Source organism: Populus euphratica, unplaced genomic scaffold, assembly GCF_000495115.2.
Source record: "Populus euphratica unplaced genomic scaffold, PopEup_1.0 scaffold8.1, whole genome shotgun sequence".
NCBI classification, from domain to species: Eukaryota; Viridiplantae; Streptophyta; class Magnoliopsida; order Malpighiales; family Salicaceae; genus Populus; species Populus euphratica.
This window is the reverse complement of record NW_011499855.1, coordinates 199,721-225,793: the sequence shown is the minus strand read 5'-3', so window position 1 is coordinate 225,793 and position 26,073 is coordinate 199,721. Positions and strand designations below refer to the sequence as shown.

General features: G+C 36.5%; 3 protein-coding genes across 6 annotated transcripts; 1 reads left to right on the top strand and 2 right to left on the bottom strand.

The window, feature by feature from the left end:
• Window positions 1-1,795: 1,795 nt before the first annotated feature.
• Window positions 1,796-3,490, top strand: LOC105122802 (probable cinnamyl alcohol dehydrogenase 1). Its single transcript, XM_011022095.1, has 6 exons — window positions 1,796-1,886; window positions 1,987-2,098; window positions 2,254-2,481; window positions 2,573-2,850; window positions 2,955-3,104; window positions 3,197-3,490. The coding sequence occupies exons 1-6, from the start codon at window positions 1,796-1,798 to the stop codon at window positions 3,364-3,366; spliced, it is 1,029 nt and encodes a 342-aa protein (XP_011020397.1). The 3' UTR covers window positions 3,367-3,490.
• Window positions 3,491-3,929: 439 nt separating this feature from the next.
• Window positions 3,930-7,260, bottom strand: LOC105122803 (receptor-like protein 12). Its single transcript, XM_011022096.1, has 2 exons — window positions 5,093-7,260; window positions 3,930-5,023 (listed from the first exon to the last, which is right to left on the bottom strand). Exons 1-2 carry the CDS (start codon window positions 7,239-7,241, stop codon window positions 4,164-4,166), a joined length of 3,009 nt encoding a protein of 1,002 aa, XP_011020398.1. The 5' UTR covers window positions 7,242-7,260; the 3' UTR covers window positions 3,930-4,163.
• Window positions 7,261-8,791: 1,531 nt separating this feature from the next.
• LOC105122801 (DNA-directed RNA polymerase V subunit 1-like) lies at window positions 8,792-25,248 on the bottom strand. Of its 4 annotated transcripts, none has more exons than XM_011022091.1 (20): window positions 24,800-25,248; window positions 24,445-24,487; window positions 23,674-23,782; window positions 23,214-23,340; window positions 22,917-23,032; window positions 22,338-22,388; window positions 21,424-21,591; window positions 20,573-20,731; window positions 18,592-20,484; window positions 18,312-18,487; window positions 17,940-18,012; window positions 17,700-17,824; window positions 16,272-16,417; window positions 14,159-14,433; window positions 12,893-13,066; window positions 12,667-12,807; window positions 11,298-12,546; window positions 10,762-11,221; window positions 10,459-10,573; window positions 8,792-9,216 (listed from the first exon to the last, which is right to left on the bottom strand). In XM_011022091.1, exons 3-20 carry the CDS (start codon window positions 23,752-23,754, stop codon window positions 8,995-8,997), a joined length of 5,751 nt encoding a protein of 1,916 aa, XP_011020393.1. In that variant the 5' UTR covers window positions 23,755-23,782; window positions 24,445-24,487; window positions 24,800-25,248; the 3' UTR covers window positions 8,792-8,994. The 4 variants fall into 4 exon arrangements, with proteins under 4 accessions (XP_011020393.1, XP_011020395.1, XP_011020394.1 ...); XM_011022093.1 differs by having other exon boundaries at window positions 24,969-25,248; XM_011022092.1 differs by having other exon boundaries at window positions 25,008-25,248.
• Window positions 25,249-26,073: the final 825 nt, after the last annotated feature.

Sequence of the window (26,073 nt, the reverse complement as noted above, 5' to 3'; positions counted from 1 at the left end):
TTATGATAATCAATTTTCAATCAATCCATTATTAAAGGATAAAATTCAAAAAATAAAAAATCAATCTTAATAAAGGACACTATAAACCATCTAAGTGTACTTAGGCTAGCTTGCAAAATTCATGACCCGATCATAAAATCGAGATAACCTCATAGTAAACAAGTCCGAATAAATCATAAAGTTTAATTTTTAATAAGTCTAATATTGAATGATAAAATTAAAATTAATGTCTATTAAAAAAAACAAATCAATCAGGTTAACTCTTTAATCCTGTAACATGAATAACAAAATTGAGATAACTATATAAAAAATAAATTATATCTAATAAATAAAATATAAAAAGATGAAATTAAAAAAAAAATTAAACTAAAACAAAATAAAAAATACTATAACAATGAATAGTATTTTGTGAGGTTACTCATAATAAAAGTATCAATTGTTTTTAATTTTTTTAATTAATTAATAAAGTACACGATAACTTCAAGAAATTGGTATGATATTTATGGATCTATACTCTCTTCTTCTTCTTGTTTTTTTTTTTTAAAAAAAATTTAAGGTTAAATCTTGAGATCAATATCTAAAAAAATTTATTAAATTTCTCTAAATATAATATAAACGATGCATCTTTAAAATCACCCGAAAATAAGATTTTGTATCGATTAGTGCACAAACTTGCCAAAGAATTTTTAATTTCTAGGTTTAAATCTTGAGATCAACGTCTAGAAAAAATAATTAAATTTCTATGAATATGTCTTTAAAGGCGCTTAAAAATAAGATTTAGTATCAATTAATAAATTGGCAAAAGATTATATGTTGTTAAAAAAAAAGGAAGGTACATCATGCTGAGCTCCTAGCTTTATGAAAAATGGCCTCATTAGAATTGAATCCATGACAGTGTCCTGGCCATCTTAGCCTCGCCAACTGAGCAGCCAAAAACATGAGTAAAGAACTAACGATGCTGGCATGCTGCTAGACCGTGGTATTTAGCTTCGAAGCCAAGACAACGCCGCCTTTAGAGATGGGCCAAGTCCAGTCTCATGCAATTCTACTGTCGCCGCAGTCGTCACATTTGTACAGTTTATCACCCATTATATGTCACCACCTATGCAAGCCCCCTTCAGACCAGACAATGTGTCATTTCTGAGTTACGTAGGTCACCCTGTTTGTAAGAGTTTGCTCTCCTTCTCCTTTCTGTAGACATCAGTCAAGGAATTGGCCGCTATTTTTTAACAGAGGAGTTTTGGATTCTATACTTTGACACGCTCCTTCCTCTAAATAGAGTGCTGGATGGCTGTATAAACTAAAGAAATCACGTTGCTCTTGCACACATACACACCACCCACATCTTCAGCTACCTTAACCACTGATATCCCAAGCCATTCTCAGGCAAGCTTTATTTCCTGTCTTTCCCACCCTTTTCTTTTCTTTTCATTTTGCAGAGTATAGCTTGTGCTTTTCTTGGTTGTTCAGGATTCTTTTGCCCTTGAATTTTCATGTATCATGATGTATTTGATTGATCATGTGAACTGTGCTTTGCAACTTATTCATGCAACCAAAACCATATGCTTACACCCTCTTTAATTCTGTTGATCTAGTGTCAAATGTTTTTCCTTCGTGTTCCGGGGACGAGATTAGCCCCTTAACCTTGTTGATTTAACATGCTAATATTGCGTATTGCAAATTGATTCAAGGGCTAGCTAATAGTACCACATATCTATTTGACTTTCGGTAATTAGTTACCAGTCTCCTTAATCTTCTTGATTAATTTATTGCGGAGCAGATCATAATTATTTAAATGAGCTCCTTTCAAGAGGGAAAGGACTGCCTTGGGTGGGAAGCAAGCGATGCCTCTGGAGTTCTGTCACCTTACCATTTTAAGCGAAGATAACGAATATCCACCCATGATAACTGGAACTAACTCATTTCTTGAACTTGTACTCTGAAAGGCTGGTGTAAAGAATTAATTTTAAGGAAATTTATGCAGGGCAATCAGTGCTGATGACATTTCAGTGAAGATTACATACTGTGGAACATGTTATGGTGACGTAATTTATACCAGGAACAAACATGAAGACTCAAAATATCCTGTAGTTCCAAGGTATGCATTTCACTATAAATTTTAGTTCTCACCTACCAGTTTAAGAATTTACTTTGATATTGTTCTTTGATAAGATATTAGAGGTTTAATGACCAAACAGTCACTTTGTTTTTTTCAGTATTGTTTATTTCTTCATGGGTTTTTGCATCTTACAGTCATGAGATTGCTGGAATCTTGCAAGAAGTAGGCTCCAATGTCCAGCGGTTCAAAATTGGTGACCCTGTTGGAGTGGAAACATATATTAATTCATGCAGAAATTGTGATGAATGTAATGAAGGACTAGAAGTGCAGTGCCCAAATGGAATGGTTCCCATAATTAATGCTGTGGATGTAGATGGTACAATCACAAAGGGAGGATCTAGTTTCATTGTTGTTATTGAAAGGTTACGAGCTTGTCAAAAATACTAGTACCTTTTTTTTTTTTATCTGTCAACCTTGTGATCCTTCCCTGCTGACTGATACTTTCTTGAACAGGTACTGCTACAAGATACCTGAAAACTACCCATTAGCTCTAGCAGCACCTTTACTTTGTTCAGGAATTACTGTTTACACTCCCATGATCCACTACAAGATGAACCAACCTGGTAAATCTCCAGGGGTGATAGGGCTTGGAGGCCTTGGTCACATGGCAGTGGATTTTGGCAAAGCTTTTGGAGTGGATTTCAGTACAAGTATATCCAAGAAAGAGGAAGCCTTGAATGTCCTTGGAGCAGACAAATTTGTTGTCTCAACTGATGAGGAAGAAATGAAGGTAGAACACCTTGTTAAAAATCTTTGAGATCACTTACTATTAAGGTTCCAAACTTCCAATTCCATGTTGATTATTAGTAACCAATAATTTTTTTTGGCCTGCGGACCTTGTCTAGAACTTTGAACTTCATAATTGACTCAGCATCAGGAGACCATCCATTTGATCCATACATGTCCCTCCTGCAGACTAATGGCCTGTTCGTCATGGTTTGCTATCCAAAAGAAGTAAAACTCGATCCCCTGAGCCTTTTTACAGGTATATTATAACATCAGCACATCGTTTTTCATTTTTAAAGATTGTGAAAACTATACATATTACTGATTGATGCTTGCATTGAATTGTGCCAGGTATGAGATTGATTACTGGAAGTTTCACTGGAGGGACGAAATTGACACAAGAAATGTCGGATTTCTGTGCTGCCAACAAAATATATCCGGAGATCGAAGTGATGCCAATTGAATACGCTTATGAAGCCTTTGAGAGGATGTTGAAGGGAGATGTCAAGTATCGATTGTGATCGACATCGAGAACTCTTTGAAGTGAAACCATAGGAAAATAAGAGGATTTGTTTGGTGATCCTCACATTTATACTGTTTTGGAGCGATTCCATAATAAAGGAAATGACTGAATCTTTGTCGATTTGGGCGTAAAGCAGAGTTTTATTTCCATGGTTTTGAATCAAAAGCCGTCGACCTCCACTCAATTAACAAAAAATAAATAAATTAAAAAAACACCTTGGCTCAAGGATTGACGCTAGTCATTGATTTACGGTGCTCATAGTAGCATACAAAATCTGTGCACGCAACGAAGGAGGTGCGCCGATGAATGGTGTGCGGATACAAGGTAGAAAAGAAATAGGAGACCAACCTGGTCCTTTCCAAGAACAGATAGAATTCTATCTGTGAACAAATAGGGATGAACACAAAGTAACAGCACACTGTAAACAATTAATCCAACCCTATTTCTTCAAATTAATCTCTTTTACCATAATTTGCTTATTTTCAAGAGATGATGATATTCAACTACACAATTTTCTGAATTTTCAAGCTAGCCACAATAATCAAATTCACCATCAACATATTCTAATAATAGTGAAATAAAAACACCATTTATTTATTTACGTGGAAAACCCTCTAATTAATATAGAGGTAAAAAAACCACGTTCGACTTAAACTTTTATGATGTAAAATAAAAGCTTACAAAATTACAAAAGATTTATGATCTAGATAATACATGAAATGGTAAAACACACGCATACTTAGTCTACGCTACAAACACTTGTTGATACATACATATATACGTATATGTTATTTATTACATGAAACGCCACCAAATTTGGTCTCTCAATCTGTCCAAGAAATGATAATATACGTATCTCCACCGTCTATTAAACATTAAAGGACCGACTACACCCCAGAATCCCACAATGAAACCTAGTACCATGCTCACATAGAACCACCTACCCTTGAGTCCATTGCCATCCTCTTCCCTTTCATGCTCAACATGAAACTTGTTATCCACGCTGCAATTCTTGGAGAGTGGAGGTCCACAGAGCTCGTTGCCACTGAAACTAGATGGACCAAAGCTTTGTAATTGAGTACCTGAAGGAATTCTTCCCCGTAGTCTATTATCGGATAAGTTCAAATGGCTTAGAAAGGTCAGATCTGACATGCTTTGAGGGATTTCGCCAGAAAGTTGGTTTACAGAAAAATCCATGGATTCCAAATATCGAATGGAACCTATGCCTTCAGGAATTCTTCCTGTCAAAGAATTTTGTGATAGATTCAAAGATTGTAATTCACCGAGACGAGTAACTTCCTCAGGAATCTCCCCACATAAAGCATTGCTGGAAAGGTCTATGCTCCTTACGAATTTAAGAATAGTGCTGTACTCGACAACTTTTCCTTTCATCACAAGAAGCACATTGTCAAAGGTAGACGATCCACTGTCCAAATAAATCTTTCCAAGAGAATCGTTTCTTGTAGCCATGGCACTGAGTTTATTGAAACAAGTTGGTATACTCCACGAGAGGCGATTATGAGCAAGGTCCAGGATTTGTAAAGAAGCTAGATTGCATAGCTCTCTCGGTATGCGGCCACGAAACTTGTTTGCTCGCATGTTGAGGACAACCATGCTTGAGAACCTCTTTCCAATCCACGCTGGCATGCTTCCGACTAATTCACTTTCAGCAACATCAAGTGTGATCAACTTCGTACAATTTTTCAACGAAATTGGTAGTTTACCTGATAGGCTGCTGTTGCGAATGTGCAATGACTCAAGCAAGCTCAAAGCTCCTACGGAATCAGGAATGTTGCCACTGAATTTGTTGTTGCTCAATTTTATCGCCACCAAATATTGCCAGCTCGACCAACAATCTGGTATCTCTCCAGATAAAAGATTCTCTCCGAGGTTAAGAACTTGCACATTCTTCAACTCATCTATCTTATGGCATAAGAAGTTGAGCATGGAACCTGAAAATGAATTGTTGGAGAGATCTAATGCACCCACATTAGAGAATATACTTGGTAATGGACCCTTGAAATGATTCGAGCTCAAGTCGACTAAAGGGTAGGAAGCTGTAAAATCAAGCTTGAGTTTACTGGGAATCACTCCTTGGATTTGATTGTGGGAGAGATTTAAATACTCCATTCGAAATGACATGGTCCAGAACCAAATAGGAATAGTACTTGAAATACTCGAGTTAAAGATATCCAAATAGGACAAATGCTCAAGTGGACGAACCCACTTGGGGAATTGAGGCCCAACATTCCAAGATCTCAAATCAATGAACACAAGTTGAGGAGGAATCCAATCAGGACTTACTCTCAAATTCAGCTGGTTTCCGGCAGCAGAAAAGTTTCTCAATTTTTTGAGGTTTGCAAAGTGAACTTCAGAAACTTCACCCTGAAATGAATTATGAGAAATATCCATCTCTTCCAACTTCGTAAGCTCCCCAAAAGATTTTGGAAGAGTTCCATTCAACTTATTATCGGAGAGGTGAAGACTTCTTAAGGACACTAATTCTCCTAAAGCCATTGGAATTGGACCTAAAATTGAATTAGACCTTAGACCAAGGTAAGCTAGATTCCTAAATTTCCCAAGATGGTTGGTCAACTGACCAAATAATAGACAACCAGACAAGTCTAATGACTCAACCTCTTCCGAAACACATCCTAACAGCACTTCAAGGACCTCAGCCATATCTTGGTTCAGTTTAACGTTTGACAAGGACAGTGTCCTCAAATTGCAAAGTTTTTTGAATGATCCCGGAATTCCTCCTTCGAATTTGAGCTCATGATTTAATGACAAGTCAAGGCTAATCAAGGAGGTCATGTTTCCGATGGCACTTGAAACAACACCCTGCAAGTTGTTGGATCGAAGATTGAGGAGCTTAAGCTGGTTGAAACCATACAACCATTCGGGTATAGAAGAACTGAAGTGATTGATAGATAAATCAAGTGCCTTAAGTAACGTCGAGTTTTGAAGAACATTCGGGATTGGACCTTGAAAATTATTATTTGCCAGGTTAAGAGAAAGAAGAGTTTTAAGATGAGAAACCCATCTAGGAAAGTTTAGCATGGAAATTGCAGATTCATCAACATAGTTGGATGACAAATCAAGAATAGAAAGGGATGAAAAGTTAACGTAGAGAATTGGGGGAACGGGAGGAAGTTGGCAATATGACAAACGTAATTCTACCAAAGAAGGGAGTGTGTTTATCACCTCTAACCAATTAAAAACGTTACCAAGATGCACAAGACTTAAATCAAGAAATTCTAGTGAAGAAAGTTGAGAGAGCCAATTTAAATTCTCAACGTTGAACTGGGAATAATAATCATGGAGATTAAGGTAGTGAAGATCTGAGAGATTTCCTAGTTCGTGAGGAATCATACCTGCAAACCCAGCATCAGAAAGGTCAAGGTGTTTCAAGCTCCCTATCAAGCCAATGAATTTGGGAATTTGAGCTCCTCCAAAGTCATTGTTCCGTAGGTCTAAGTACCTCAAATGCTTCAAGCTGACCAATGAAGGATTGATCCTACCACTCAAGATTAACTTCAGATAATCTTCATATTGAGTGGAAGCACCACTAGAAGAAGCAAGATAGTCTTCGAAAGAAATACTTCTTAGACGGAGCTCAATGACATGGCCAGTTACATTGTCACAAATGACTCCACGCCAAGCGCAACAATCACCTCCAAAACCAGCCCAAGAAGCAAGACGGTTTGAAGGATCTTTGAGATCATGCTTGAACTTTAAAAGGGCATCTCTCTCAATCTGGCTGCAACCCTGAGTAAAGCTTCCATAGCTGAAGCAAAGACTAACACTTACTACAAGGAGCAAGGAAAGGAGAAGAATGTTAACAGGCATTGAACTCATTGAACCCCGTAGCATATACCTTGTTATAGCTGAAGTATGGAGTGGTGTGCTTGAGAACTCTTCCAATTAGGTGATATATATATATATAAAAACACATTTGTGTTTTACTGTAGCTCAACGTACACATTACTTTGGATTACGATATCAAAACTACTTTTTTGTTCTTGAGTGGAGAAAATTTATGGTTTTGAGCTTGAGTTTTTTTTCTTTTTCTCTGACCAAGCAACGTTTGAAAACAATGTGCATGACTATCAAAGATTTTTTTTGAGACTCTTAACTCTCTTTTTTTCCGTGTATTGACGGGCAAATCTTAGATTTTCCAATCTAGAGGAACAGTCATGTCATTGAAAAAAAAGACTCTCTGTATCCTTCTTTCAAATTTTGTAAGGGCAAGCCATGGAGTCCATGCTCGACCACCGGTCAAAAAAGGCAAAGTGGACAGTCGAAATCCAGAAAAATTCTAAAATTCTTTCTTTCCTGTGCTCATGAACATCAACAGAATGCATTATGGGAAAGATATTTTTCCAACAAATATTAAACTCAATCCCATCTAGTGAGCTCAGACCTGAATTTGAAATCTAAAGTTTGATTGGATCAAATTTCTAAAATATTAATATATTGAATTATGCTTGACCGATCAAGTTATTAGTAACTCGGTTTACTTGCTCATACTCTATTTAAATTCAAACAAGTTAAAATACAATTTTTTTGACAAAAAAAAGAGAGAGAGAGAAACTATATTATTTTAATAAAAATAATTAATAATTTAAAAAAAAAAACAAGAGAGAAAAAAACTATATTAGTTTAATAAAAATAATTAATTTTATAGCTCGTGAGTTGACTCGATTACTTAATTACCTAAGTTCTTTTTCGAGTTCATCTTTTTTTAATTAAAAAAAGGCTAGTTATTTATCTTTCATACATGAATATACTATAAATATTGATTAAAACTATTTTAATGATAAATCAAATTAGATTTGAGAGAACAATATTAAGAAAATGTTAATAAAAGAACTGCCTTGTAATAAGAGTTTTCAAGTCATATGATTTCTTGATACAGAAAATCACAAGAAAAGATAAATCAGAATACTTTCCTTAACATAATCAAAATATTTAGGTTATCGAATCACCCTGCGGATTAGCAACTATTTTTATTAAAACATCATTTCATTTTCTTTTCCTTTCGAATTTTTTTTCCCTCAGTATTAATTCAAACTATACTAAAAATACGTTTAAATCAATTTAATATATTCACACATTAAAAAAAATACTACTCTTAAACACTCCCGTATCAACCCATACTCCAGGTCGAACCAGATTTAACAACCAATAATATTAGTATTTTTCAGTTTACTTATGAAGTGTTTATGGAATTCGAATGTTTAAAAATCCTTGGTGCCTAAACTGTTTTCTTTACAAAAGAAATGGTTGCATTTTCAGAAATAGATGTGATCTTAAGAGTTTCGCTTTCATATTTAATTCTAAGATATGATTTAACCTGACACAATCTCTTGAATTTTTAAATTGTTTTTAGCTCGAAATATACCTTTTTTTCTCAACTTTGGTGCAAATTTTGAAAGCATTGTCATTCATATCACTTGCTTACTTACAAGAACTGCCTGTAGGAGAAAAAAGGGGCAGTTCACAAGAAAGCATGCCTTTAACTACAATTTGATTCAAGGAAAGTATACCAGAAAGACATGCTTTATATGTACAAATCAAAGGAGCTGATAACTCGATATGTTTATACAACCCTCATCATCAGACATCACAGGGCCTGTTTCTCCTCCTCGGTTCCCTCAGGAGCTGGGGTGCGCTGCCGATTGCCTCTTCTTGCAAAATACTTTGCAATGAATTCATCAGCCAAGTCTGGATATTTTCCCTTGATAAAATTCTCCAGGCATTTGCGGTATGAAAAATCTTGTTTGCAGCCATCAGTTGAGACAATGTAGAAGCACCTGCTCTCCTGGAAATTGCTGTGCCTGCTAACCTGTTAGATTTAAAAAAGATATTTTGTAATCATATAATGCACATAAAACGCAGATTATGCACAGATGTAAAAGGATGCATCTTGCTATATGCACTGTGCATTTTCAATTTTTTTGTTAAAGCAACAGATGCAAGTGGAGAGGATCTTTCTCCGAAGAAATAAAAGAGTGAAGAGCAAGGTTGGTCCACAGAAAAATGACAGCCAAGTGGCCTGTGAAGAACCAGAGGGCATATCATTCACAAGTGTTGGCTCAAACACTACCAAACATCTGACCATCTCTTGCCCCTCAACCGCAAATTGATGTAGAAAACTGATCCGGATTTCTATACATCCTTGCAAACTATTCAAGTCAAACTAGAACACAAGTTCAAGCAGGAAAAATCCCAACACGCTGAATGACGGGTCATTTACAAACACCAACAAGAAAATTCACTTAGTTCAGCTGGTCAAATTGATCATCCATTCTAGAATATAGCCATGTCCCTTGATATCAGAGGACATCTGATAGAGAACTGACTTCCTACCTAAAAGCCTTATCATAGAAAGTATATGAGCCACATTATGTACTGGCGTAGAATTACAGTTATTCACAAGGACAATGAAATGTTGTAATTATGAAAGCAGTTACACCATTACAATTCATCAAATGGCAAAGAACTTGTAGTGCGGGCAAGCAAGTAATAAAATTGGATTTTATTTTATTTTATTTTATTTTGAGAATGAAAGAGATTGGACTTTAATAGACCTTGCAACCATCTTATTAAGTAACGCTAAGTAATGAGAGTGGTAGTGATGTAAGAGTGAAGACAAATAGTTCATAAATAGATAACAAGAGACATGTAACCAAATCAGTAACCTCTAATCAAGTTTTCTTTGGTCCTCTGATTGTGTCCTGGATGCAATCAATGTTGTGAAGGAAGAAAGCATACCCATAATTGATGCACAGAAAAATAAAAAGAAAAAAGAACTAACTTGAGCTCATTCTATCAATTCAGAAGAGGAACTTTCTTTGCAAAGCTCTAACAGATTGAAGTTCTACTTGAGATAACAGATAATATGAGCCTCAAAAGATAAATCCCTTGGCATCAACTACAATGTTATTGTTTTTAGATGACAAAATAACCACATGTTTATCCAAAAGACATAGGGCTACAGAATCCTAAACTTAGTGTAGCATGAGGATAGATAACAACTGAACTGAAGCAAAATCTAACAAGGGAATAGGTCACCCAGAATACATACCGTAACATGATCAATTCCAGCACCTATCTTCACTGCTTTGTCTGGATGATAATGAAAGACATTATCAAGCACATAAGACTGATCATCGGCAGATAATGGATCCCCATCATTGTACCTTCAAAAAAAATTCCATAATAAGAAAATTTACAAAATGGTAGCATGCAGAAAATGGTATAAATGCTGCAAATCTATGAAGAATCAAAAGGGACTAGTCAATAAAAAATACACTGTGCTATGATGCTCTAGGTAATTACTAGCTCTTATTTTTGGAGAATTTATGAGCAAATAGCATAGAAAACATACCCAGTTTGATGCATTATTCTTCTAATAGAAAGCATCAATGGCTCAATATCAGAGAGGATATCCTGCTCTTGAGTAGTGAATAGATCTAACCGCTGCCTGGTTGTGGTAAATATTGAACTGGCATTTAAATCCTCCTGCAGTTTAGAAGGGCGGTTCCTCTTATTTTTCCAATCTCCATTATTCAATCCCCAACCTCGAGAACCTTCAAAGCGGTCTTTCTTGAACTCTCTACTCTGCTGACCCCATTGCTGATCCCTTCCACTACCATTGCCACCTCCAGAATGTGGCACCCCCCATCCATGAACTGCCTTAACTGGCTCTCTGGGTGAGCCCCAGCCTTCTGAAAGTGCTGGTGACTTTGGTTTCCCCCAACCAGAGGCCATGGCTTCTTGATTTGAAGATGCCTTGTTATCCCAACCTGATTCTTTCCCTTGCTCCACCAGAGATTGGTTTTCGTTTTCGTTTTCATTAGTGTTATTTGTTTCACTTCTGTTGCCACCCGCAGAATTTGGAACCCCCCATCCCGTTTTTGTTAGTGTTATTTGTTCCACTTCTGTTTCCACCCGCAGAATTTGGAACCCCCCATCCATGAACTTCCTTACCAGACTCTTTGGACAAGCCCCAGCCTTGTGAATTTTCTGATGACTTTGGTTTCCCCCAACCACTGCCTGTGTCTGCCTGATTCGAAGTCAACTTGTTACCCCAACCCCCTGCCTCTTTCCCTTGGCCAGCCAGAGATTGGTTTTCAGTCTTCTTATCCCTGCCACCTCCAGAACTTGACGCCCCCCATCCACGAACTGACTTAACTGACTCTTTGGGTGAGCCCCAGCCTAGTGAAATTTCTGGTGACTTAGGTTTCCCCCAACCAGAGGCTGTGTCTGCCTGATTAGAAGACACCTCTTTACCCCAAAGTTTATCACCAGCAGTATTTTCTGCCCCCCAAGTGGATGCTGCCTTCCAACCACATGCTGCATCTCCCGGATTTGAATTGCCCTTGCTATCCCAACTGAGGGATTCAGTGGTAGCCTCCCGGGTAGTTTTAGAAGCCCAACCAGATATCAACTGGTCCTGAGACATCTTATCGACCCAACCATGTGTTCCTACATCTTGGTCTTCTGGACGTTTGTTTTTGCTTTTGTTTTGTCCAGATTCATCACCATCTGTTACCTTCCCCCACCAAGACTTTGTTGTATTTGTCTCAGCAAACTTGTTGTCTCTGTCCTTTCTCCCCCAGGCAGCACCAGCATCCCAATCATTGGACGTGGTAGGTTCTTCTTGAACTTTTGTTACAAAGCCATTGTGGGGTTCGTGTTTTTTTGTTGCCCAACCAGAAAAGGAATTGGACTGAGCTACATTATTCTCTAAATTCCAGGAGTTATTTGTCATCCTGGCAGTTGCTGTGTCCCAGCCACTAGAAGCAACATCATTTGCCTCGGCTGTATTCATTCCCAGACTCCAAGGTTTTTCCTTAACAGCTCCATCATTTTTATCAACATCCCAATTTCCAGAGCTTCTAGGCCGATCCTTTAAAGATGAGATCTTTTCCCAATTCGATTCAGCAGGTTGATTGCCTAAAAAGTCTTGAAATTCAGCACTGTCTTCAAAGGTAGGCTTATCAGAACTAGAGTTATGCTCAGGTGACAGGTTCCAGTCTTCATCTTCCAGCATAAGATCATCAACTTCAGCACCTAAACAAGCAGTAACTGACTCTTCTCCACCTGCAGTGCTTCTCACCATATTTAGAAAACTGTATGCATCCATGCTGCCCTCTGGATTCAAGCATGCCTGAAAAGGAGAATGATATGATTGGAAAAATGGGCAGAAAATCTGCGCAGAACACAGGGACTAGTGATCTAGCTCTAAAAGCTTCTCGAAAGCAACTTTCCAATTGAAGAGAAACAGTACCTCTTTTGTGTCCCACAGGACATCAAAGTGTGAACCTGTTCCAACAGTAACATGCTTGCCCCATGCACAGGAAGCAACTATACTTGATAAAGAATCAGTGTGGCACTTCTCTGCAGCCTTTTCAAAACATTTTCTCGGTGTCTGTGTAACATATATAGAGATGGCTCATTTAATAGAGTGACACTGATTATGTATTAGAGGATTGAAACGCACTGAAAAGACTTACAAAGAGTGTGGCCTCAGTAAATGGCACTTGGATATCCAATGATCGAGACAATGTTTTATAACCTCCAGTGTAGAAGCCAATCAAGCTTCCAGCACATGTCATACTGTTCCCGAGTAAAATGAGATGCTCTTTCAGAACACCCTTTGCCACCATGGTCACTGATTTTGAGAGGCGCTGCAAAATCAACTAGTTAAGCCTTTCCATAATGCTAGCAAACACTGGAAACTATGCATAAATTAACTCAGCCTAATGGATCACATGTGAAACAGAACACTATATACTGAACAGATAATTGTCCACCATCACACCTCAAGGTGTATTGCCATAAATGAGCATCGTAATCTCTCTTTATCCATTAATGATATGTTATCTTGGCAATCTTCTAGAAAAAGAGGGAGATTCTTTATCCATTAATGATATGTTATCTTGGCAATCTTCTAGAAAAAGAGGGAGATTCTTTATCCATTAATGATATGTTATCTTGGCAATCTTTTAGAAGAGAGGGAGATTTTAGAAAACAAAAGAGAGGGGGTGGTTTGCTGGGCAGGGAAATTTCAGCACAAAAACATAATTTCATTAACGTCTGCATAAAAGTTTGCACTGCATCATTGCATGAAACATGATTAATTAGAGCCACAGAGAAAACAGCACTATTTACAGAATAGAGTAGTCAAGAAGGTAGAATTTAGGATCAAATTAATTAAAAAGATGTAGATGCATCAGAGATACATATTGTTCAGCATTTGGGGATTGAAATAATGAGGCAATTTTCCATTATCAAGTAGCAGTTTTGTGCAAATAATATCAATGACCAGTTTAGTGATGGGAGGAGAAATTATGCAAAAGTTGCCGAGACAGCCACACTTCTCAAATATAAAGAGGACATTCAAATCCCCCTCGATTCTTGAACATATTAAATGATCAAAAACAGAACATGTGAACAAACTAGACGGCAGTTAGAAGACTCCTAAAGGAATAACTCGTAAAAGATGCCAAAAAAATTCAGGCAACAATGGATTTTCATTTACTGATAGATTAACAAAATTAGTCATGTCCCTGTATAAAAAGGGATATGATGGATGATTTTATACTGCATATCACAGCATCGTAAGCTAGTTGAAGATGCATCCACACAACATGTGGCGAGGATAGCATTCATAAGAGCCAAATTGAAAAATAGAGGAACGTAGAGAAGGAAAGAAGCCATGCACATCAAACGGTAAGAATAGACTGCTTCAAAGCAGATGGGAACAATTTGCATGTTACCTGAACTGCTGTGTCAAATGCACAGGAAACTCCCAACAATTCCTGAACTTGTTTAATCGCATAAGGAATTGAACGTGTGGTGTTGATTAAATGAAGAACTGGAAGGCATGAGTCCAAGACTATTCTCCAAGCATCACCACTTTTCTTAACAACAGATTTCTCCAGAACAATATCCAAAGCCAACTCCCCCTTTTGAGTCCTGGATGGGTTTCTTATCCAAGTTGTTGTCTCTGGAGTTGCCCAAATTATATTTGCACAGGAAATTCGATGGTCACCTGCATATTGCAGAGATAGAGCAGATCTCACAGTAAATAATGAATTCTAGCCATGTTGAAATTCGACGTTGCATTTATAGATCCAATATATAATTATTTATTTGTGTTCATCATAGAAAGAGAGGAAGAAGGAGATATTCTCGGACAACTACGAAAGTGAATCATGTTTCAACAGCAACTCAAAAAAATCTAGACATGGAAAATGGTTACATATCCATGTGTTGCTAAGGCTCGCCATGTCTAACCTATAAATAAACTATTTAAATATCAATGAACATTAAAACTAATAATTATGTTTAAATTCTTCACGATACTGAATGACACCTTGAAAATTCATAAAACAAAACTGTCAAATAACCATCTCACCTAAAAGCTTAAACTTTTAGATGAGGCCCTAAGATATGATTTATATTATTTTACGCTTTTAGGTGAGGCCCCAAGATATGATTTATATTATTCTCTAACACATCCCCTCAAGTGAAAGCCCTTTGGGCTTGAAACTTGCACAGGCTCATATTACCGTGTGCTTAATTTTTACTTAATAAATAGGGATGGTGAGATTCAAACTTGTGACCACTTGGTCATCAAAGCTGTGATACCATGTCAAATAATCATCTCACCTAAAAGTTTAAGCTTTTAGGTTAGGCCCCAAGATATAATTTATATTATTCTCTAACAAAAGCCATTGTGGATCCTCTTATAACAAAAGCCAACACAAGCATGAAAATTTCAAGCATTAAAGGCCTTAGCATTAATCATAGATAATCAAATAGATCAAATTAAAATTGAAACAATAATTCTGCAGAAACTTTTGCAAAAAGTTAAAAGTTATAAACACAGTCCATCAGCAAAGTTCTGCTTTATATTACACTTATATAAGAAGCATTGCCTTCTAAGCATATCTCAATGAAATGGAGGACTCCAAATATCATGTTTAACATAAAGTTCATGAAACCAATCAAATAAAATCTATAACCATGTGCAATTTGTGGTATATGAAGAAAGGACATGTTCAGAACTGAATGAATAGAAGGAAACACTTCATTGAATCATAAAGCTTCAAGAAGAGAGTAGTATACGACCAAATAATCGATGAGTAGTATGCTTTATATTGCCAAAAGACTGTCAGGCACATGAGTGCCAGTATGCAGCAATTTCTTGCAGGGTTGCAACCTTATGGTCTCTTTTTAGGACAAAACAAATCTCTGAAACAAGAGCAATTGCTATAGTGGTTTGTGAGTAGGAAGACAGTGAAATGAAATTATTTCTCACTTGTCATTGTCATTGTTTAGAAAGTTGGTCTGTGATTTCTTTCCTTGCAATTGAATAGATATGGTTGCCCTGATCTCAAGCTTCCAGAGATATGGACAAGGTATATGAAAGGCATATGTGTGATAGCTTTCAGAAAAATTACTCCTTTTCAAGTGGGTTATTTGTTTGAATAAAGAAATTTCTTTGGAAAATAACTACACTGCAACTTGGAGGGAAAAGAAACATAAAACGAATATCATGACATGCCAAACAACAATGATCTGATTCTATTCATCAACTTTCAACACCAAGTCAATATTGTTAAATTTTCTCTTTGGACAGAAGGGCAACAGGCATGCAATGGCCTAAGAACCACAAGCATTGATACGGCTGCACCATGTTCTCTTGGAGCCTCTCTGTACAGCATGCCTTATGCTAATTGTCAAACCAATATAAACTGAACAAAGACAGATAGGAGAAGAAATTACATACTTCTGAGCACAATTATCAAAAATATCTGATCCACATGGCCCATAGAAACATAAGCAAACATTCTTCATGACATATAAAACAAAATTATCACAAACCTTTGATGATTGTTTCCAGTAGAACTGGGCAAATCATGTCAGCAAGAATGTTTGAAGTCCTCTCCAAATGAACATCATCGGCACCTTGCCAGAAGAACATCAAGCATGGTGATTCATCTATAAATTGCTGGAAAGAGCAACTTTCACTGCCAAGGAGCACAAAATCAAAGAGAGAAGTAGCCATTTCAAGCACATATCTTTGCTGCCAAGTAAGAAGCAGAAAATAAAAGATAGAAGTAAACTGGTGTTTTAAGCCATTTAAGTAATAATGTTTCTAGTACTATTATATGCAAGATAACAATCAAGTACAACCGTGAAAAGGGAGCAGCTATAGGTAAGCATTCCAAGAATAGGCTAATATACAGCTAGTGGCCTTGTAGCAGCACCTAGCCTATCAAGTGCCAGAGCGCTTTGAACTTTTTCAGTGTATCAGCACCTAAGCTACATTTTGAGTCATTAATTTTGGCAATCTGACTCATGCAATGCTGTGATCCCAAATGGACCTGTCTCTGGATGCATGAGTTCAAATTACACTCATACCTCTAAGCTATTATCTTCTTCACCTCATTAAGCATTAACCTCTTCCACACCTTTAATGATGTAAAATACCTAAGCTGCAGATTGGGTCTTTAACAGTGTATCACTCCAGAGAGACCATAAAAAACATTTTTTGGGCAGCACAGTTATGATCAAGCGATGCAAAAGCAACCAATTCAAGCTACACACCCTAGATAGTCATTCCATGTCATATAGAAACTCTGGTAACTACGAACTTCAAGTGAAATTAGATGAAGTAAACCAATCTCACGCCAAGGTGGTAAATTTATAGGTAATAGTAAATCAGAAAATAAGAAGGGATGGCAAAAATAACAGAAAAGAAAACAAACTATCTCACCAATTCAATTTTATGATTTATGTCTTGAGACAAACAAATTCATGCAAAGCCTTCGCATTTTTCATGTGTGTGTGTGTGTGTGTGTGAGAGAGAGAGAGAGAGAGACAGTCTCAAGGCAATACTTTTCATTGTATTGGGAAAACTTCGGTAATACTTTTCATTGTATTGGGAAAACTTCAGCATCTCACTTCTAACACAGCCATAAATTTTAGAAGATGAATGTAGCAGTGTCTCTCCATGTGATCTCTCCAACTGTTGTAATTTTCATATTTATCATCTCCCTTCAAAGGTGAACCATATATTTTATTTGACAGTTTTATCAATCAATCACCATTCATCAAGTGAATGCGAGACTGCTAAAAACCAAATCTTCACAAAAAGAAAACACAATCCAATTAACCAAATTTTTGAAGACTCACTCTTCTTTCAGGCAGCATGTCATCTCATTTCAGAAAATTAATTGTAAATGATGGGGACTTTCAAGACCACAATTATTGACTTCATGCAAATTTAGATTGAATTGAGAAACTAACCTGACCAACAAAATTGTCTTCTTAAAAAGATTGCCAACTTTTTTCTTCTTTCGAAATGAGTTGACAGTCTCTTGGCACTTCTCAAGAATCACCTGAGCAGTAATGTTCAAATCTTGCAACTTCCTCTGTATAAAATAAAGCTTCAAATTACTAACAAAAGAAATAAGTTTAATGAGAAAACCCGAGGACTTCATAGATAAAATATGCCACCTAAAATGCTTCAGAAAAAAGAGTAGTGACCTTATCAAGATGAACATGACCAACAAGGCCTGCATCACTTCCAAAACTTTCTGGTATCTGTTGACTCTTGTATCTGCTTGTAAGAAGCCATCAGAACTCATCTTATATCAAGCATATTGTTACTGATAAATATCTCACTGTTGGAGTAAAACAGAATAAATGATATAAAAAGCAAAAACAAGGGCAAAAAATATAAACAGGGGAATAAATAGAAAATTGATTGACGCACAGTTTGAGAACTGGGCATCCAAAGGATGTGGCACAATATCAATGAAGGAAAAAGAATAGAGCATATGGGACAGTACACATCCTTTCATTTGATTCTAAACAAGAAAGCAAAAAAGATATAAAAAATGCAAGGGCAGAACTCACTCAATCATAAAACACTTGGCAATATCTTTAAGACTGACTTTTTCCAAGTGATTCTTGACCAAATATGCTGCTCTTTCTTGGCAATAATTTCTACCACAGCCACAGTCATTCAGGTATAAAATCACACGTCGATCAGCTAGGTCATTCTTGAAACCAACTTTGCAAAGAAGTATTTCCTGAAAAGAAATGAAATGTTAAGAAAGATCTGTAGCATTACACTGCAGAATATGGGGAAATAAACTTATATGAGGATGAAGAATTTGCATAAGGCAATGGCTACCTTCATCATATCCCAAGAGGAATTGCTACTTGGAGTAGAATCAAGAACAGCCTTATATGCAGGATTGGACATTGCAGTGGCAGCTAAGACGCCAACAGGTTCACCAGCTGGGAATAAACTTTGGGACTCAGTTCCCACCTTCACACCATAATCGAATTGGATGATTGAGTTGCTGCTGACATTTCTTACAGTGCCATCATAGCAAATTACCACATCCCGGAGGATGGCCATTAGGTTTTTGAACAATGTTCCTGGCTCAGACAATCCTCTAGATGAGCGCACAATGACTTCTCTCGTAGAAATGGAATGAGCCATCTCCTCATATGCATCCAACCCATGAAAAAAACTGTTTTGAATCAAGCCATACTGGGCAGAAGGATAATCAAACAAATTGGCAGGATATTTGCTCAGAAAATGGGAGGCCAAATCTTCAACAAGAGTTTTCGAGTAAAGTTTTCCCCTATCAGAAACTTGCAAGCCCAAGAAGCCAATTTGCTGAACAACCTTAGTAACAGCTGCATCGCTCTTAGAGTCAATCAAATAACCAAAGGCAGAGGAAGTTAAAATGAATTCTCTAACTGGCTGTTTCACATCCCGGATGTGATTCTCCACTTGCAACTCAACCAGCTCATTGAAGGTGGATCTTAAATTACAAAGCAAGGGAGAAATGGCCTTGAAACTTTCAGGGATCCTTTGTTTGACTGCCCGAGAGATGGAGAAATCTTCCAAACTAACACTGAAGCCTTCAGAGAACAAATTTTCCATCAGCATGGGCTGCAAGGAGTTAAAGAACTTGAGCACTGCACCAGAACCCTTCTCAAAGAACATTGAGATCAGAATTTCATTAATTACTGATGCCACAACATCCCTGTTGAAATCAACCTTCAAAAAATTACTGTTGATGATCAAGAATCTCTCTCCAGAACAGTTGAAGCATGCTGGTAAAGCCATCTGGAGAATCTGATGTGCAGTCCAGTGTGGGAAAAAACAGTTGACCTTCAACAAAGCTGGTTGTGGCAAATAAGGTGATATAAACATTGCTAGTTGCTGAGCAGCTGATTTGCCCAAAAAGCAGGCCTTGAACATCATCTTCAATGACAAAAGCGAATCTGTTGTCAGCTGTAAATTCAGATTGCCACTATGGGAGCTCAGCAATTGTTTCTCCACTGAGAAAAGCTCCAAGACTTCAGCTTTCGCAGCAAGGGACTGAGGATAGAATAAGTGAACGCAATCACCATCAAAATCAGCACTTAAAGGCCCACATATCAGAGGATTAATCTTAACTGCATGATCATCATGAACATACACTGAAAGTGCTTGCAATGAATGTTTGTGAGTTGTCGGTGGTCTATTAATAAAGACAATGTCTCCATCCATAATCCGCCTATGTACAACTTGCCCAGGTCGAAGAAAAGTATGACCCTTGGAACCTTCCCTTAGAGAGTAGGTGGAAGAACCATCCTTGTATGTCAGGCACAATTTGTTATCCACAAGTTCTTGTAGATATCTCATGTTATGCATACTGACCCTCTCCTCGAATGTAATTCTTTGAGCAATCTCATAAGGGATCCCAACTTGGTTCACTAGTGTGTACGCATCTCCAGTTATGACACTGCGAGAAGAGAATCCAGAGCCTTTTCTTATAAACAGAGTCCTCATCTTTTCAAGCCATGCTTTGGTTGTGGATTTACTGGATTCCTTTTTTACCCCATAACGAGTATCTACATCACGGGATGTCTTCGTTGTGCCCCTAACTTGAAGATACTGATCGACCATTGATTGCAAGGAAGTAGCTTCATCTTTGTGTGCATCAAAATTTGGTGCACCTGATCGTGAGCTTCTGATCACTTCAGCTTGCTTAAGAACTTTCTTAAGCATGGATATAGAGAGATCCTGAAAACAACATGAAAGCAATAAGTCAATGATGAAAACAAACATCGCAGCAAGGTAGAGAACCCAATTTAGTATGTAAATAGCTTACTGAAGACATGACAGTAATTCCATCTGAAACAACTGGAACTGATAGACAGTTTGGAGGGACAGGTAACTGTTGTAGGATATAACCATCCTGGGGGAAATATCCTTTTCCACTTAGCTTTTTTCTAGTCTCCGCAGGAATTCTCTTGAGAATTTGCATGACCTGTTGTGTATTGCAGCCAACCCCACACAAACCAGATAGAATGGTGATGATGGAGAGACAGAAAGAAAGGGAAAGGGAAATTTATATCAAAAACCAACTTCACGTCTTCTCTAAATCTCTATGATACGATCTCAGAATCTACTGAAACAAGTAAACAACAGAGTATATGCTGAAAAAGTGAATGATTTGATGCATACGAATGCTGTTTTAAAATCTGATGCAAACTACTTAACTAGAGAACATCAGAGTGCATGCTGAAAAGGAGAATGATTTGACACATACAGGTACTATTCTAAATCTGAATCCTGTATAACTCACTGAGGCGATGAGGTAACTCATTTCCAGCCATGTGGGTAAGACAGAAGACCAAACAAAAACTGTTTGGATAGGCAAGCATTGGCACACATGCATATATGAAGCACCAAACAAATCTGGATGCACACTACCTTGCTGTAAGCATGTACATGCATAAATAAATTTCAAAAGTGATGAAAACTGAACACAGACATCAGGGGGTCAGGACTATACAACTCAGCAACAAAAAATATCTCCTCCATCAATAAAACAAACTAGATTGGAAACTAGAGACCCTGCGAGTTCAAGCCATCTGTATTCTCATAAAACAACTAATGGCCCCAATACCAAACAGCTTCATCTATCACGCTTAAAACAAGTGTGTACTAGAAACAAACCTCACAGGGGAGCAATGGTCGTGTAAAGTCATCACCATAGCGAAAACCATATCTTTCTAGGAAATTCCAACAACCATTGCGTAGTCTAGATCTAGAAGGCAGCTTTAGTTCTAAGAAACAAGCGCCATCTGTATTCTGAACCTCTCTAATAGAAATTTGTGCACACTCCTGTGACAAAAAGAAATAGGTAAAATCAGATATAAGCAAAGATTCTTTATCATGTATTATGTAACTCGAGGATCTTGTGTGCCAAATCACAAATGAAACCAATTCCCATAAAGTACAAAAAAAAAAAAAATCTCAGCACTCTATTAAACAGGGAAAAAAATTTAAATAGGTAGGGAGAAAGGAGCAACCAAAGAAAGGGGGGAGGAAATACAAGTTAAGTTCTAAAAGTTATGTTGTCTGGGAATCCAGGAAAAAAGATCCAGCTACATTCACAACCTGGAACGACCATAAATCCAACTGCATCACCAAAAGGTACACAGATAATAAGAGACAAGGATAAAAAATAACCAATGACTCCCCTTTCCTCTACAAAAATGCACCATCCCTCTTTGGGAGCAAAATTTCTCATATACCGATGCTCTCTCCTTCCATATATAAGGAACCATTATTTGTATGATTGATCTAACGAGCAATCAAGGTAAACTTTGGGAGCTTAAAATTGTAGGAACACATTGGGGCCCTAGCAGAAATTGAACAAAACAGTCTGCGAGAGAGGAGAGCAATTTAAAGCAAGCATATTTATAAATAAATAAAATTGATGCGGTAACATAATGTGTAACGCCTGTTCAGAATTAGTAAGCAGAACATGCAATAGTGCATATTTCTTTCTACAAATAGATTGAAGAGTAAATGGCACTTTTATACTCACCTCACAGCATGAAAGCAACCGACACTTTTATACTCACCTCGCAGCATGAAAGCAACCGTTCAGCTACACCATTACTCTTGATTTGAATCTGTTAATTATAAAGTCAGTGTGGGAAATAGGAAGAAACATATTAGCAAATAGTATTAAGAATAAGGTGCACAATGACCTCATTTTGACTGATTCTAAGTCAGAAAAACAGAGGTGTGTTTCCTTAAAGTTCTCTCCATCCTTTCCTTCATGGTAGGTCAGGTTTTACACTTCTTTATACATCATTTGCAATGATTAGAGGAAAAATTATCTTGTTACCCAATCATAATAACTGATTGGGTTCTAAATGCCCATGCTATTCACAACCATCATTTTTCCTTTCCCTTCTTTTTGTCGTCATTACAGCAGCATCAAGGAACAAAAGGAATGTACTTAACATATATCTATCAAGTAAATATGTGACACGCAAACCTTTATCCATGCTCCTTATTATGTTTATGCCTATTGAACTCCATCAACATGGACACCAAGAGAAAGACTACGCATCGTGACTCACATGTAGATTCAATGTGTTTCATTAAAAATTTGAAAATTAATGAAACAGAAGAAATGCTCAATTTGGGAATACCTTGTTCCTTTTTAACTTTAAGCACTTCAAACATATCAAGCTCAGCATTCGCTTCAACTCACTAATATGGCTAGGATGATATATAGGAATTGGCAAATGGATGAATCCAAAATGACCTGGAAGTGGAAAAAAGAGCAAATTCAAATTTTTTTTCAAGAAAAATCATACACACACTCACACACACAAGTGATCAAGGAAAGATATTGACCTTCACATGTTTTTCAAGAAAAATCATATAAAACAGTGAAAAATCATACACGCACTCACACACACATGTGATCAAGGAAAGATATTGACCTTCACATTTTCCTGGTTCAGAAGTGCCACAAGATTCACATTTGCCAAATTCAAGTGGCAAACCAAGGAACGGATTAGTCAGCTGACTGGAATGGCTGATAGGGCAATCACTGATGGATGCTGTACACTGTCAACAAAATTTGCACAGGCATCAGTTTATAACAATTAGAGGATTTGAAGCTAGAAATAAAGTGAATGCCAGTTACAGATAAATTGCAATCCTGGCAAACATGCTGAAAAGTGAAAACTTATTAATCAAAAGTGAATTTTACATTAATAACATCAAAACTGGTGCCTTGAAATAAATTTTTAATAGACTCTAGAGGTACCAGGTACCTCTACGTTCAAATGTTGCACATCAATCCGAAGAAACAACAAATGATTCAAGAAAACCATTACACCAATTGAAACGCTTTAAATAACATGAGCAAGGAAACAACCAAGACAGAATTCTACTTACAATTTCCTTCTGAGTTGCCAAACCAAATCTGATTCCAGTTATCTCCCCATCAAAAATGCTTGATTGAGAATTTTCATCCATATTTCTTTAACTGTTACCTCAACCTATGCTGTAAACATAATTGCCAAAAAGAAGTCGGATACCACAGAAAGACAAGAGCGCTTTAAAATACCCAAATAAACATTTCAACTTCTAGTTGACAAATGGATAAATAAATTAGAAGATTTCACTGATTAAAATAGAAGAACCATAGGCATTATCATGCATAGCAATCTGAAAAAATAATGTATAACCAAAACCAAAACTTGAACAAGGAATAGAAATGTTGCAAGGGACTCGTTAAGGAGGACTCAACTCATTGGCCCAAAAACACATGCAAATATACAAAACACAGGGATAGTTTATAAAAATCCCAGCACTGGACGTGCTCATTTCACTTTTATTGTTAAATTCACGGACTAGGAGTGAAAAGCATTAAAAAACCTACGTACGAGGAAAAGGTGTTGTATTTTTGTCAATTGAAACAAACTTATATGGAAAAACATAGCACAGAGAAGTAAGGATCATAAAAAAAAGAAGCTAAAATAGAACAAAATGATAATTTCTTTGTTCTTTCTGGGTAACGACTAACTCAAAACCAAAGAGCAATAAAACAAATTAATTTCGGTCCTTTCTTTGTCATTTCCTGAGCTTTCTCGGAAACCAAACACAGTGAGAGTCATGCAATAACAAATAAAAATTAGAAAAGTTAAAAAATAATGGCCCAAATACCTGATAAATTCAAAAGTTTTGCCTTTACCTCGCCTCTCTGCTTCTGTCAGAGAAAAAATAAACCCCAAAAAATCAGAGCCCGAGAACACAAAATAAACCACAAATGCATTTACCATAAACTTAGAGAGAAACAGGGAGAGAGATGAAGCAGGAAATTAGATAAAAAATGAAAAAATAACCCAGAAAATCTCACGTTTTATTCTTCTGTTTAATGCCCAAAAAAAATCATACAAGGCAAAAAACAAAAGCCCGGAAAAAAATTTCCAGACTTTCGCTCGTATTCCCTCTCTTTCTCAGCAACCAAACACCTCAAAACAAAACACAAACAGTAAAAAATTTCAAAACTTTCACTCACTTTCCCTCTCTTTCTCAGCTCCCAAGCCCAAAATGCATTCACACAATAAGACCCACAAGAAAATCTTGTCTCCCTCGCTCCACTTTCGACCTCAAAATTGTGACCCGGAACCTAAAATCTAAACTCTTTCAAATGCAAAGAAAACAAATAGGCGAAATGGGTTTTGTACCATGAAGGTCCTGAGTAAGAGAGAAACTTTAGAACGTACCTGAAAACAGGAAACACGAAGATGGGTCTCTCTCTCACTCTCTCTCTCTCTACCCCGCTCTCCCTGCCCTTGCTGTCCTCTCTCTAGGTGTGAATTGTTTTGACATGTTTTTGCGCTCTCCCTGCCTTTGCTGTACTCTCTCTAGGTGTGAATTGCTTTGACTTGTTTTTGTTTGGACTCTCCAGAGAGAGAGAGAGAGAGAGTTGCATGCAGAGGAATTACTTAGCCATCAATACAAATTATTGGGTTTGTTTTCTTTATTATGTGAAATAAAAAAAAAAAGATTTTGGATTTAGCTTTAGAGGAATTACTTAGCCATCAATACAAATTATTGGGTTTGTTCTCTTTATTATGTGAAATAAAAAAAAAAAAAAGATTTTGGATTTAGCTTTAACGATTTCAAATTTTGTTAACCTTTTGGGACTGGATAAAATCTCAATGATTCATTCTGATATAGTGTTAAAGTTAAGGATGCTGATTAGATTTTAACATCCTTTGCGGAACCGACCAAAATATTTTAACAGCAAAATATATATACATACATGATGTCATTAAACTGTATAAGAAGAATAATCTTGAAACTTTTTTATTTGATTTTTTTAGTATAAATTTTTAATTAAATCATATGAATTAATTTTATATAAATCACTTTATTTTATAGGCTTAAAGGCAACCACGTCACCTGTAAAAGCATCACCTAATCTATAAAAACACATAAAGATAAAGATAAAAGCCATTTTTAAGGGATGAAAGCTTTTTTAAAGTGTTGAAATAATGGTGTCTTGGATGACTCTTTTCATCTTGCATTTTGGTTAATGAATTTAATTAGATGTGATAATTTTTTTAAATAATTTTTATTTAATTATATAATAAAAAATGGATATACAATATTAATTTTAAAATAAATATTTATTTGAAATTATAATAACCTTAAAAAAATAACAAAGACACTCATGAAATTTATTTTTTAATCAATTTAATAAATGATAAAATAAAAATATATAATAGAATAACCTTAAAAAAACAAAGGCATTCATGAAATTTATTTTTTAATCAATTTAATAAA